Source organism: Panthera onca, chromosome C1, assembly GCF_046562875.1.
Source record: "Panthera onca isolate mPanOnc1 chromosome C1, mPanOnc1 haplotype 2, whole genome shotgun sequence".
NCBI lineage: Eukaryota > Metazoa > Chordata > Mammalia > Carnivora > Felidae > Panthera > Panthera onca.
Window position 1 is genome coordinate 135,441,939 of NC_138346.1, and position 15,794 is coordinate 135,457,732.

Below are 15,794 nucleotides of genomic sequence, written 5' to 3' on the forward strand. Positions count from 1 at the left end.
GTGTTGACAGCTCAGAGCCTGGAGCCTGCTTTGGATTCTGTGTCTGCCTCTGTCTCTATCCCTCCCCTGCTCACACTCTGTCTCTGTCTCTCTCAATAATAAATAAACATTAAAAATAATGTAAAAAGGGGCTGGAGATATTTGAATTAACTAGCAAATACCTAGTGGGTACTCATTATGTGCTGTGGCAGGTGTTTGGGAAATATGAATGAAGCCCTATCAAAATATGTAGGGTACAGCTAACAGAGCACCTAGATGGACATTTACATTTTCAAATACATTGATCAGAGAACACAAATGAGCTAAAAACCTAGAACAACAAAGTGAACTCCACAAAATTGGAAGGAAGGAAATAAAGGACAGAAATTAATGAACCAGAGATTTAGAAACTGTTAGAAATCACAATATCAAAAAAGTAGCTCTTTGCAAGATTAGTGAAGTAGAGAAGTCAGTATTTCTTAAAGGGGGCATATTTTGGACAGGACAGTTCTTCACTGTACCAGAAACTACAAGACCTTTGCATCCCCAAGCCCCCAAGGAGCTAAATGCCAACACAAACCCTTCTCTGAATCATGTGATAACAAAAAAGAGAGAGAAGTTGCTAAGTTTTTCCAATGGCTCCGTAAGGTTGTCCTTAAGCTGACAACCATTGGGAAGACAACCTCTGATGGAGGTTTAAAAAAAAAAAAAAAAAAAAAAAAAGAATGAAAAGGGAAACCAACTACACACAACAGATTTTAAAAGTTGAATCCAAACACTTCTCACCATCTCCACTGCTATCAGCCTAGCTGAAGACAGCATTATCTCAAGTCTGGATTATATCTCAAGTATATCTCAGTTATATATCTCAAGTATTATTATCTCAAGTATAATTATAATAATAATAAAATATTTTAATAACTGCTCTATTTCTATTCTTGCACCTCTTCCATCTATTCTCATCACAGTAGCCCGAGTGCGATCCTGTTAGTTTGGGTCAGATGCTGCCACTTGCCTGTTCAAAATCCTCCAAGGACTTCCCATCTTATGCTGAACAAAGACCAATGTTTTCACGATGGCTTACACGGACCCGTGTCACATGGCCCCCCCCTTTACCTGACCACCTCATCTCCTATTGCCCCGGCCTTGCTCCTTCTTCCCCAGCTAAACCAGCGTCCTCACCACTGGTTGAAAAGTCTGGCACACTCCCACCTCCGGGTGTTTGCTGTTCCCTCTGCCTGCAGTGTACCTCCCTTCCTGATTTCTACTCGCTCGACTATGTATGGGTTTTTAGGCAAATGTCATCTCAGTAAGTTACTGTAACTCCGTGCTCTGGGTCTTCTGTTACATTATCTAAAATAATGTTTTCACTTTCATGTTTCTCTGCTTTTTTTTTTTTTTTTTTTTTTTTTTTTTTTACTTTTTAGAGCATATTGTCACATATTGCATTACTCCTTTATGTTATTTATAATTTTTATAGCCTGAACTTAATTCTCATGTAGTTAAACTTAAGCTCAATAAGAGCAGGGATGTATTTTTGTTTTTTTATGTTTTGTATCCTTAGCACCTAAAAACAATTCCTGCCCCAAGTAAGTTGCTCAGTAAATTGTGTGTGTGTCTATGTGTGTGTATAATATATATACATAAACACACACAAAATAAAAACATGATTTTGAAAACCTAAATAAAATGGATACGTTTTTGGAAATACAGAAAATGCTGTAATATGAGAAAAAAAGTAAATGTGGGAAAGGACCATTAAAAATTGAATATGTAGGGGTTAATATACAAAATATAAAAATAACTCATACAACTCAATAGCAAAAAGGCAAACTCTCTGATTAAAAAATGGACGGGGTGCCTGAGTGGCTCAGTCAGTTAAGCATCCGGCTTTGGCTCTGGTCATGATCTTGCAGTTCGTGAGTTCAAGCCCCATGTTGGACTCTGTGCTGACAGCTCAGAGCCTGAACTGTGGGATTCTGTGTCTCCCTCTCTCTCTGCCCCTTCCCCACTCATGCTCTGTCTCTCTCTCAAAAATAAATAAACATTAAAAAAAAAATGGACAGAGGATTAGAATAGACATTTTTCCAGAGAAGACATACATATGACCAACAGATAGGTAAAAAGGAGCTCAACTCATTAATCACTAGGGAAATGCAAATCAAAACCACACTGAATTACCACCTTACACCTGTTAGAATGCCTATTACCAAAAAGACAAGATCCTTTTCAATTCTGAGATTCTCTGATTTTTAAGTAATCCATTTGGGATGTTAATTAAGAAAAAGTGGAACTTAGATCTATCAAAAATATTCATTTTTATCAGAATTTGATGAATGTAGGCATTATTTTCTATAAACTCCAAGACAGTTGGTAGGAAATTTGAGACACTACCCACCATGCCCTTTTTAAAAACTGCTTTTACTGGGAAAAGAGGTCAAGGTGGACTTTTTCTTCCTCTTTCAGGACTCTGATGATGTAGTGGCTAGAACCTGATTATCACCCTACATTTTTCTAAATGGCATCCTCAGGGGATATACTGTGAGTGAAATAACCAACTGAATAGATTTCTTCTACCTCTAAGAAAGCAAGTAGTCTTGTAGTAAGACTAAGGAATGATTCCTATACAAACTGACTTTAACTCTCCTCATATTAAAAAATACGGGGAAACTGTAGTTACAGATGAAAATCTGTGTTGCTTTTCCTATTCTGATGGTGTGGTAGAACAGAAAGGGCATGAGCTTTGGAGTCAGATGGATAAGGAGTAGAATGCTGGTTCAGCCACTAGCATTTGTGACCTTGGATGAGTTACTTAAATTCTCTGAGCCTCAATTTTACCTATGCAAAGGACGATAAAACTTACCCTGTATAAATATGGTGAAGACCAGAAACAATATATGTAAAATACTTAGTACAAGAACCAGCTTTATAGTAAACATTCAATAAATTGCTCCCTTCTCTTCCATAATTATGATGACTATCCTACCTTACAATCATAACCACAAATGTCAAAATGGGCAACACTTCACTTTCCCTCCTTCAAAAAAACCCCCCTTTTACACCTTCTTCTTTTTTCCTCTGGCTTTCTAAGCTTTTTTGTTTGATTACACTGCCTTATAAATCATAAAGAAAATAAAAGTACATAGAAAATCCCTTATCCTATACCACCAAATCTACCAGTTGACCCTCATCTATGTCAGCACATTTTTTTTTTAAGTTTATTTATTTATTTTGAGAAAGAGAAAGACAGCATATGAGCAGGGGAGGGGCAGAGAGAGAGAATCCCAAGCAGGCCCCACACTGCCAGGGCACAGCCCGACACGGGGCTTGAACCCAGGAACCATGAGATCATGACCTGAGCCAAAGTCAATGCTTAACTGACTGAACCCTATGTCAGCACTTTCTGCCCCCCCCCCCCCCCCCGCCCCATCCAGGGATACAGTACCCCTGGCTTCCTTCTACACTGAATTCCCCCATAGGGCTTTCAGTTCTATCCTTTTTCTTCTTAAGAACTTCATTCTTTCAATAACCACCTTTACTGCCATACCATCGATTTCTTCCTCTAGGATGGCCCATTCCTATCAATAACAAACATGCTCCTGAACTACGCTGTGTAATACAGAAATAACTACACACATGTGCCTGTTTAACTACATGAGAATTAAAATACATTAACAAAGTCAGTTGTGCTAGCCATACTTCAAGTGCTCAATAGCCACATGCTGTTTCTGATCTCTGTACTGGATGGTGCAGATTATACAATATTTCCATTACTGGGGAAAGTTCTATGGGACAGCACTGTTCTAAAATATCTTATTTTAAAAACTGACACTGCCTGATACTACATCCATACCAGGCTGTCACCTCATTTCTTTGTTCCTTTTAACAGCAGCACTTCTTTTTTTTTTAACTTTTTAAATTTTTTTTTATTATTCTTTTTAAATTTTTATTTAGTTTATTTTTTTAATTTACATCCAAGTTAGTTAGCATATAGTGCAACAATGATTTCAGGAGTAGATTCCCTAGTGCCCCTTACCCATTTAGCCCATCCCCCCCTCCCACAACCCCTCCATAACCCTCAGTTTGTTCTCCATATTTATGAGTCTCTTCTGTTTTGTCCCCCTGTTTTTATATTATTTTTGTTTCCCTTCCCTTATGTTCATCTGTTTTGTCTCTTAAAGTCCTCATATGAGTGAAGTCATATGATTTTTGTCTTTCTCTAATTTCACTTAGCATAATACCCTCCAGTTCCATCCATGCAACTGTAAATGGCAAGATTTCATTCTTTTTGATTGCTGAGTAATACTCCATTGTATATATATACCACCTCTTCTTTATCCATTCATCCATCGATGGACATTTGGGCTCTTTCCATACTTTGGCTATTGTTGATAGTGCTGCTACAAACACTGGGTTTTACAGCAACACTTCTTAAATAGTCTTAGCTACTATCCCTAATTTCCCCAATTCATTTTCTCCTTAATCTACTCAAATCATGCTCTCCTCCCCAAACTCTCTGAAACTGGTCTTATCAAGGTCATTAGCGATGTTCATGATGCCAGTCAATGGTAACTTCTCTGTTCCTACCCTGCTTGCCCCTCAGAAAGATTCAGGGCAGTTGATTACTGCTTCCTTCTTCAGTTCTGAGAGACTACACTCTTCTGGTTTTCCAGTTGTCTTACTAACCACTCCTTTTTCTGGCTTTCTACCGCCTGTGCTGTAAATCTGGAGGTGAGAGTAAAGCTAAAAAGAAGAGAGCTTAATTCTCCCAAGGTAATCTCATATAATCCTAATATTTTAAATATTCATATATTGATGTCTCAAAACTCTTTCTAGTCCTACCTAATCTGTCCCTGAACACCAGATCTGCATATCCAACCACTGCATTTATATTTCCCCTATACCAATAGTAGGTGCTTCAATTCTAACATATGCAGAATAGAACTCTTGATTTGGGGGATTTTCCATCCTCAAACCTACATCAATACAACCTTAATCTTAACAAATGGTATCAGCATCTACCTAGCTGAGAGGCAATACTTTTTCTCCTCTCCACTAATATATAATCATCTCCGAAAATGTATCCCAAATATGTCCTTACCTCCATCTTCACTGCTACCTCTTTAGTCCTAGCCACTATTTCTCCCCACATAGATAACAACAGCCTCATCACTGGCTTTCTTTCTTTCATTCTCTCTAGAATTTGTTCTCCAGTAGCAAGCAGAATAATCTTTTAAAAACCTAAGTTTTAGGACACTGTACCTGCCTAAAAATTTTCTAATGCTTCCCACTGGATTAAAATTAAATCTAAACTTCTTGGTAAGACCAAAATCTCTGTATGATCTGGCCCCTACCATTCTCTGCAGCCTTTCCAGCCACTCATCCCTTTGTTGATTACACTCCAGCAACAGTAGCCTTTTCTTCTGTTCCTCACAACTCAAAATTAGTTCCAGCCACAGAACTTCTGCGCGAAGCATAAACTGTTCCTTTGCCTGAAACCCTCTCCTCCACAATTTTCATAAGGCTGGCTCCTTCATGTCATCAAGGTTTCGATTTCCTTGAATATAATTTTCTTAGTGAATCTAAGGTAACCATCATGTCTACCACACTTTGTTTTATTTCTATTACAGTAACGTCATGGATATTTTCTTACTTCTCAAGGTATTTAGTGCCTGTTTTTCCCCACTAGACCGTACACTCTTCGAGAACAGAACACTGTCTGTCTTGCTTACTCTTACATCCTTAGTACCTTATTAGAATACCCGGCACAAAGTAGGAGCTCAAAAAATACAGGTTGAATAAATGCTTATATCATCTGCTATTCATACCTATATTTTAAAAGAACTGCTCAAATTCTAAACAAGGACAAGTTCTACCACATTTTCCTTAGTAAAGTTCAGTATTTTCCAATGATTTTATTCTGGTTTGTGTAAATAGCATTCATGGTCAGCATTCAATCTTGAAGAAATACTAAATTATATACATATGCTACCCATATTTGTAAAAGTTAAAAACCCTAACAGCTTGGAAACAACATAAAATTTAATGGCTTGGAAGCTCTGAAACTTACCCTCTGATAGCACTGAGGCAGAGTATTTTCCAACACTGGAGGGGTTCGCTGCATTAATATGCCAACAGATTCTCTTAAAAGAGGAATAACGCTAAAGAAAAGGAAGAAAACATTTATTAAATCCATTCTGACAATCCCATACTGCAAGAAAGTAATAATATACCTCCCTATACTAGAACATAGTAAGATTTATCAGAATAATATGAAGAAAAAAGAATCTAGTCATTGTTCTAAATTTGTCCTGTGATCGGTAAGTTATTATTAAAAATAAAAGAGCTAGATAAAATGCACTAACATACGAAACACTGAACTATACTACTGAATAGTATTGAAGCATTGAAAATCTAAACATAGGAGTCATTCAACTGCTATTTAAAGCATTATTTCAATTGACCAGAATCTTCCAATGTAATCTATAAAATATACAATGGCCAACTGGTCCTTATTTATCAAATATTACATGTATGTATCTGAATAGTATTGTAAGGAAAAATACAAAAAAATTAATATGGTATATTAGTCTGTTCATCCAATATTTTTACAGCCCAATTACATATCAATTACATATCTTTCATTACCAGTTATATATTTTCATTATTTAAAAAATAGAAGGGAGGGGTGCCTGGGTGGCTCAGTTAAGCGTCTGACTCTGGCTCAGGTCATGATCTCACAGTTCGTGAGTTTGAGCCCTGCATCGGGCTCTGTGTGACAGCTCGGAGCCTGGAGCCTGCTTCAGATCCCATGTTTCCCTCTCTGTTCCTCCCTTGCTCGCACTCTGTCTCTTTCTCAAAAAAAAAAAAAAAAATAATAATAATAATAATAATAAATAAATAAATACAGATTTTAAAAATTTAAATAAAATAAAATAAAAAGTAGAGAAGCCTCGATATAACCACAGATGTAGTGCATCAGCACCTTTAGTGACAGGGTCTGAATGTCTGTGTGTATTGCTGTAGCCAGTCCTCCACCAGTATTTGGAAATCACTACTTTAAGCTCTTTGGATGGTTAAATGTCCACAAAACAACTAACAGTACAATGATGAGGGTGACTCTACTGCAGTAGTTCTCTTAACTATCTAGACATCAAATTCACCTTAGAGTCTTATTTGTTTTCATTTCTGACAGATTAAATCAGAATCTTTGAAGGGAAGTCAAGGCATCTGTTCTCATTTGTTTACTATTTTTAAAAGTTTTTATTTATTTATCTTGAGGGGGAGAGAGAGAGAGAGAGAGAGAGAGACAGCACAAAGAGGGGAGGGGCAGAGAGAGGAGAGAGGAGAATCCCAAGTAGGCTCCATGCTATCAGTGCGGAGCCGGATACGGAGCTCAAACTCACAAACTGTGAGATCATGAGCTGAGTCGATACCAAGAGGTGGACACTCAACCAACTGAGCCACCCAGGTATTCCACGGCATATGTTTTTAAAAAGCTCTCCACATGATTCCAGTGGGTCAGGGTGGCCAGGCACAGCTCTACTGCTTGAAGCAGACTGAGAGGAGGTCAGAAAAAGCTTCATTGCGCTAATAACTTAAGCCAGTGCTCTCTTTTAAATGTGGACAATCTCAAATTTTCCAAAGTAAAATCCCTTCTAGTTACAGCTGTAGGAGACAGAGACAAAAGAAACATATATTTCAAGATAGGCAGAAGTTGAAATGTACCTTAAATATTAGTGATATTTCTTTTTTTTTTTTTAAGTTTTGTTTTTATTTAAGTAATCTCTACATCTGATGTGGTGCTTGAATTCACAACTCCAAAATCAAGAGTCATGTACTCCTCTGACTGAGCCAGCCAGGCACCCCCCAAAATTAGTGATGTTTCTGACAGGTGGAAAGGAAGAGGAGACATTCAAAGAACAAAGACAATGAGAACAGAGAGGATGCTTGTCTTCCTCACAATTCCCAAGGAGGCCTAGTAAAGTGCTGGTTCCAAAGTCAGCCCACAATAAATACTTGTTGGTTAAATCAATGATAGATAAGCAAATATTAGATGTTTTAGAATCTAGATTAAAGATAGGAAATGGGCAGAAGGAAGCAATTACGAGACTGTCCCCACACGTTAAGTGCACAGTGATAAGTACTTGGATAATGAAAGTAAGATAGGAACAGAGATAACTAGGAAAATTAAACAGATATGGAAAGAAATAACTGGTGTCTAACTGGATGTAGTGAAGAAATAGTGAAGTGACACCAAGGACAAGTCCAAAAGACAAAAAGCATGGAGGGAATGGCAGTAGTGAAGATGAAAACTCAGTGTAGACAGGAGGTTAAGTCACATTCAAGTGAAAATATTCTTTAGTCAGATTAAGAGCTAAGTACAAATAATTAGATGCCACCTTTAATTCCTTCTTCTCCCTTTAAACCCCCATGCTCTAAATCACTAAGTTCTCAAGATTTAACATCCTAAATCTCTCTTGCCTCCATCCTTGTCATTCTACTACACTTGTCTACAATAATCTCTACATCTTCACTTGGATTATTATAATAGCCTCCTAGCGGGCCATTTTTGCCTCTAGTCTTACTTCAAGTCCATTGTGATAAGCAGCTTCAAAGATGGATCCCAATGGCCCATGCCTCCCTACTATTCATGTTCTTGTGCAATCCCCTACTCTTGAGTGTGGGCTGGACCTAGTGACTTGAATACAGCACAGCAAAAGTGGGACATGGCACTTCTAAAATCAGGTTAAAAGACTCTGGCTTCCATCTTGTTCGCCCTGCTCTCTTACGCTCTCACTTTGCTCACAGCTGTCATGTTGTGACCTGTTCTAAGGAAAAGCCCAAGTGACAAGCAACTGAGGGATGCCTCCTTGGAGGAACTGAGACCCTCAGTCCAATAGCCCAAAAGGAACTCAGTACTTTCAACAACCACTTCAGTGAGCTTAGAAGTGGATTCTCCCCCAAATGAACCTTAGAATGACTGTAGCCCTGGCTGACACCTTGACTGCCATCTTGTGAGTGACTCTGAGCCAAGGATCCTCACTGACTATGACCAGGTTCCTGAACCAAAACTATAAGATAATGCCCATTATTTTAGCTACTAGGTTTTTTTTATTTGTTATGCATTCTTAGATAACTAATATAACCATTCTTTTTAAAACTATTAGACTAATCTATCTAAAATCAGTATCTGACCCTATTATCCCTTCCCCATTAAAAAGAAATCCCTTAAAAGCTTCCCCACTGCCTAGGGGATTAAATGTAAGCTCTTCAACATGGTATATTTTTGGATCTGCCCTGCCTAGCTTCACATCCTATCAATCCTTGCTTCACATTTTAAGCCCTCAAACCAAACATACTTGCACTTTACTTTTAGCTGTTTCTTCTTTTCATGCTTTACTCATGCTGTCACTTCTGCCTAGAGTGTCCCTAAACTGCCTTGTAGTCTGGCTTCTATTCCTTCTCTAAAATCTCAAGTGTCACCCCTTCTAGGGTATATTTCCTGATCCCAAACTGTTCTTCTCTCAACTGTACGAAATGTCCTTTCTGTGCTCCTTAAAAAAAAAAAAAAAAATCTGTGCTACCTATGGCAACGTTAGAGCAACTACAAGTGGGGTTAAGGGTTTTTACAGCAAAAGAATATTGGTTATTCCTTCATGTAACCTGAAGAGCAGTGTCTGTTTCTATCTACTGTGCTGTTATTATTATACAGGTGAGGATGCCCTGGGTTTATAAAAAAGGCAAAGAAAAACATGTTGGTAGACTCACAGGCTACAATTCAACCATTATCACATTTTTCTTTCCCCTCTCCATCATTTCTCAAGAAAAAGAAAGGATCAGTCACAGAATATTTTTACAAACTAACTTACAATTTTTATGTTTTCCTACTTTCCTTACTGTACTTTTCAGAAAGTGAGGCACAAAAATGGTTCTGCTATAATGAAAGTTTGAGAAAAAAGGTTTTTTTTTTTCTATGTACCTCTTAGAACCACACAGAAAAATTTAGCTATTTTGATCATTTCTTCTTCAATCTTTATCCCAAGGAACTGCTAATAATGCCTAAAGATATTTGAGGTAGAAAATGGACTCATGATACTTGGGTTCTAATTCTGCCATTAAATAACTCTGGACAAATTGTATAGCCTTCCAGAGCACCAATTTTCTCATCTGTAAAATGAGGAAGTGGATTAAATATCTAGGCAATTCCTTCCATCTTCATTTTTCATTCCATAAGGAAAAAAATGGTCAAACTACAAGGAATACTAGTGCAAGAATATATTTGGAAATGAAAGAAAATGTTACATATATGTGTATACATATATATACATCTGTATATATGTATATCAAGCATCACAAAATGAGGAGAGATCTACTTGGCAAACTGATTTACTCCTGCAAATGGATTTTATTAAGCAATCAATATGAATAAGCAACTATTGAACTATTTGGTATCATATTTCCTAGAACTAGATGGAATCTTACTCTAGATTTGGAAATGATGGTCTAGAACACCAAAGGAACTTGCTGAAGGACACAGCTAGTGAGTAGGAGAGCTAGAATAAAAAGACCAAGACTTTGGACTCCAAATTCAATTTTGAAAAGTTCAAGTCAACATTTATTATATGCCTACTATGAGCCAAGCATGTGCTAGGCACTGGCTTTATTTAAACGATAAATAATACACAATAGCTACTTTAATGGAATCCACAACTTTTGAAAAAGCCTATAGAGAGGTCACTGGAAATCAGGCAACACACACTCATTCAGGGCCCAGCATTTGGAAGAAGGTGCATATGAATGGAAAACAACTAGAGACGATGCCTGTATCCATTTTCATTTCCCATGAACTTTTGGTGAACAGTTTTCTTTATTAATGTGTTGGTAACTTACTTTTAAATATCCCTTTTAAAATAGAGAAAAATGGGCAAAAATAGAAAAGATTACAGACCTTACTGTAGCAGAAGGCAAACACTATGAGCAATGATATTATTAAACAGCAGATGTGAAACATCTTTTTGCAAATGACTTTTAAAATATAATGTTTTAGGGGGCGCCTGGGTGGCTCAGTCGGTTAAGGGTCCGACTTCGGCTCAGGTCATGATCTCACAGTTTGTGGGTTCGAGCCCCGTGTCGAGCTCCGTGCTGACAGCTCAGAGCCTGGAGCCTGCTTCAGATTCTGTGTCTCCCTTTCTCTCTGCCCTTTGCCTGCTCACACTCTGTCTCTCTCTCTCAAAAATAAACATTAAAAAAATTTTTTTTAAATATAATGTTTTAGAATACCTAGGCATAGTCTAGTTTTTCTAATTTTTGTGTTAGCTAAAACACAGTAAGAGATGACTGAGTCTAATCTATAATAATCCTTGAAGAGATCAGCCTTAAAACCTTAAGGACATTTCCCCAACACAGTCTCTTAATAAGGCACCCAGAACAACCATCTACAAATTTATCCAAACCTTTGTTCAACTTTTTATGTCTATATTCCATGTATGTTGCTTCCCAAAGCCAGCTATGCCTTGCTATCACATTTGTTTAAAAAAGAAGGAGGAGGAGGAGGAGGGGGATGGGAGGGAAGGAAGGAAGGATGGATGGACTAGTATTTCCTCTTTTCTCATAAAATTAATTTATTCACATGTGGCTTAGTTTGAGGATTCTAGAACTGGTGAAGAAGTTCCATGATCACAGATAACACACTATTAGAATTAACAGGGAATTTAGAAACCATTTACTTTAACACTCAATTTAAGAATCATAATGCAAATAAACATTTAATAAAATTAATTTTAAAATAACTAAATAAAAGATATTAATGATATAAGGAAATAATATATAACAGCGGGGTTTTTTTTGGTAAGGGTCAATGAGGTGTTTACTGATTTTGCTACATTATAAGATTTGAAATGGCTGCCTGCTTCAGTAGAAATTTAATAAAATGTTTATATTCAACAGCAGCAAGCATTTCGCCAAAGCACGTGGATGTGTCACACTAATTCTGTCTAACAGGAATTCTAAAATCATGTAAGGATTTCAGAGGTAACTAGAAGTAGGTCATGAAACTGTGGAAGAGGGAGAAAGGTACTTGCTAAACCTTTCAGCAATTCAGAACCAAGGTCAATTTCTGTAACAATTTCAAAGATCATAAAAATGTAAAAGAAACTTGCAGAAACTTTATTTTTGCTTTTTAAAATTGTGTTTAGCTCAGGAGTTTGCATCCATATTTTTCTGATTAACTACTGTAATGGGAAATCATAAAACAGATTTTAGCATGGATCTATCTACCCATAATGAAAGGATACTGGGAAAAAGACAAGCTTAGCAAATTCCTGACTGAGCTAACACTTAGAGCTTCATCCAAACCCAAAGAGGAAGCATTTGGAAACAATTAGAGGTTCACTTCTGGTTGACTAACTCAATTCTAACTTTAACAATGAAACACCATTTTCCTAACATATATAAAAGGCATGAGTCATTAGGTATATGAGTTTACCAGTAAAACAGGGTAATGGTTTTATTCTTCAAAAGCTGAAGGTAAATCAAGTTTATAATCATATAGTCATAAACATAAAATTAATGTGAAAGTTTAAATGCTGGCAGATTAAATAAGCAATAGTTATTACTCTTTATTGCCAGTAACTTTGCAAATGAAAATATACTCAAATCTTACTTTGGAAGCAGCTTTTAGTGAAAGTCTCACCATTTCAACAGTAAATTATCTAGCCATAATTATGAATAAGCCAAACAAAATAAAAGGGTATACATTATGAAAACTTCTGAAGAACAGACTAGTGATAATCATAATGCTTAGCAATAAAAAATTTCAGAGGGCTGAAACTATTACTTAGATCTGAGAATAAACACCTATAATAATAATTAAAACATAATTACTGATTCAACTTTTTGAATTGGCTTATGGGCTCAGTCCTTGGGCATATTATCAGGGGTTCTTATAATCTACAAACATAGAAAAAGATAGTTGCACTTTTTGAAGAACCCATACATTGGAAGGTCTGGTATTTGCCACACACTTGAAAATATTTACTGGACAAATAGCCAAAGAAAACTGACCCCAAATTGAAATGTACTCTATGTTTCGACACAGTAGTCCTATGGCAGGCTGTAAATATGCAGTCATATTTGCCTAAAAACAATTATTTCATACGGATGAACAATTACCTTAGTTAACCCAGAATTCCATAAGCCTAATATAGAAGAGATAATCCCAAACCACAGGGATTGTGGTGTACCTTATAATTATACAGAATTTCAAAACCTATGGCTTAAATCAATGCACATTTACAGAGTACCTACTTTACTCAATAACGGTGATAATAAGATACCCTAAAATATGCCTAGAACTCAGAGCCAAAGTCATGAAAAGGTCATCCTTTATTTCTTAAACTTCTGGAACTTAATTATAACACCTAATGCATCTGGTCTTTGGACCAAAAGCACTAGTAAATACTGCCAAATCAGTAAATAATTAGTAATGTCTTTGTTTAGACAACACCTAATAGTTTTTAAAGTCCTTTCGTAAATTTTTTCTAATTTGATCCTCACACCAGCCTTAAGTTAGTAACCTTAAGAAAAATATCCCATTTTGGAATAATCGAATGTCAGATGCAGAGATCACTTAGGCCAACTCTCTCATTTTACAGAAGAGGAAACCGGCTCAGAGACGTTAAGACAACTCGCTCTCTGTTACACACTGCGAAGAGGCAGAGTTGGATGTGCTGATTCTAACACTAACGCTCTCTGCACGGCACTGTGGTGCCTTATCATGATGAAGTCCTCCAGGGTCAGAGATCATGGCATGTTCTTTTTATTCCCAGTGCCCAGCACAGTACTTGGAATATAATAAGCACTGAACACATATCTGCTGAATGTTTAATGTGTTTAAAAATTTTAACCACTGTGGAAGATAATAAGAATATAGAATAGCCCTTGTTTGATGTGACTTTCAACCCGTCAAAGTAATAGATAAATAGGAAAAGAATAAAGTTGCCCTCAACTTAGTTATTCCCCAGAAGAATTTCTATAAATAGAAGCAAAAGTTTCTTAGTCTCTGTTCAAGTACAGGTGAGAAAGAATGACACTTCAGCAGGAGCAATCACCATTCCCAATTCTTGATTTGTAATTTCTTAATACAAGTTATTTTCTTCATTTTCATGAAAAAGAAACTAAAATCACACCAGCCATATAAGAAAAAAAATATTAATGATCTATTAATTATCTATTCTGTATCCATAAGGAACAAAGGTGTAGGTAAGGAAGAAAAATGAATGCAAATTCACACTGATATCCTGTCAAGAGGTTGAGAATTGGGACGAGACAATAGAATCAATGAAGTAAGAGGACAAAAGTTCTACAAAATATACAGTTTGAGAAGACTTTTGAGAAGACTGAAAAAATTCACGTTATTTGTATTAAATATGGTAACATTTGTATCGAAAAGATAATGTGATCTGGAAGAACCGCCCCACTACTTCTGTAACCCATTTAAAGCTGTAGCTAGGCTAGGATGGGCAAAAGCAAGAGATAACGTACTTCAAGGAAATCTGCATTTAAAAAAATTTTATTACTGGAGACAGAGAGAAAGAAAGGACAGTGCACAAGCAGGGGAGAGAGGCTGAGGGAGAGAGAGAGAGAATCCTATGCAGGCTCCCCATTCAGCACAGAGCCTGATGTGGGGCTCAATCCCATGACCCTTGGATCATGACCTGAGCTAAAAATCAAGAGTCAGACGCTCAACCAACTGAGCCACTAGGCGCCCCCATTTTTAAAACAGTATAGAAGTGAAGACACAGGATCTTGTTTAGAAAAACCAAATAAGATGGCAAGAAATAGTGATCACAATTATTAAAATCAAATTAATTATCATTCAGATAGCTTCAGTGATCACAAGTTTTAACTGAGAACAAAAAGGCCTTGTGGTCAGCAAGAAAAATCCAAAAGGAATAGAACCAAAGTGCTGATTATCTCTAGGTTAAACAAAGCTATTAGGAATCTGAGCTAAAATGGGTCTGTCTGGTTTAAGTTAAAAAATGGTATACCTGTAACTGATTCAATCTATGTGGTATTCAAACCTTAACATTTCCTCACCATACAGTGATAGAGCTTTGCCTCTAGATGGCTGAGTGTGTTCCTCTGAAGAAATCTAGCAGCCAGGAAGGATACCACAGAAAAGTAGAAAAGGGGCACTGTTAACATGCACCAACTCCTGTGCCCTCCTAAATGATGGAGGCAGTCCATACAATGAACTGTATTTCTTTTATTCTCTCCTTCCTTTCTCTTTTTCCCCTAGTTGATAATGAATGAATGAGGGTCAGTTAAGGGCGGGGAGGCGGGGGAGGGGAGGAGGGAGAGGGAAGGACATGTTATCATCAAAGGAGAGAAACCATGTAAGTGAATGGTGCCTGCTATCCAACAGCATTCCTTTGGGGAAGGAAGGTAGGCAGGCAATTAACACTCATACAATGCCTCCCATTTTTTTGCCAATTTGTTCTAGACTTTAGATATCTTAATCCATTTAATCCATACATAGCAAATTATGAGGTAGGTATTACTATTAACCCCATTCTAAAGATGAAAAATTGAGGAACAGAGAGGCTAGGTGACTTGCCTAAGGTCACACAGCTAAGTGGTGAAACCAGGATTTGAACCCAGGCACTTTGGCTCCATAGCAAATGCTCTTAACCACTCTGCATTATTTCCTCCAATGAAGTCATCAAAGTGGCTTTGCTAGCGATCACAAAGTGCCTCTGCCTGTAGGAGAGTTCTGACTTTAGGAAAAGCTGATCTTCAAAGCGTACAGGATG

The 15,794-nt window shown here is 37.1% G+C and overlaps 2 protein-coding genes across 3 annotated transcripts in view; one reads left to right on the plus strand and one right to left on the minus strand.

Annotated features, from left to right (window-relative positions):
* DPH5 (diphthamide biosynthesis 5) overlaps positions 1–15,794 on the plus strand; it is an 84,182-nt gene that overhangs the window by 61,723 nt on the left and 6,665 nt on the right. The gene's annotated exons all lie outside the window — the stretch shown is intronic.
* Positions 1–15,794, minus strand: part of SLC30A7 (solute carrier family 30 member 7) — an 80,559-nt gene that overhangs the window by 9,318 nt on the left and 55,447 nt on the right. For both annotated transcript variants that reach the window (XM_060623136.3, XM_060623135.3), the window contains one exon: positions 6,050–6,140. In XM_060623136.3, the coding sequence (XP_060479119.1) occupies positions 6,050–6,140 (91 nt within the window). The remainder of the gene's footprint in view (positions 1–6,049; positions 6,141–15,794) is intronic.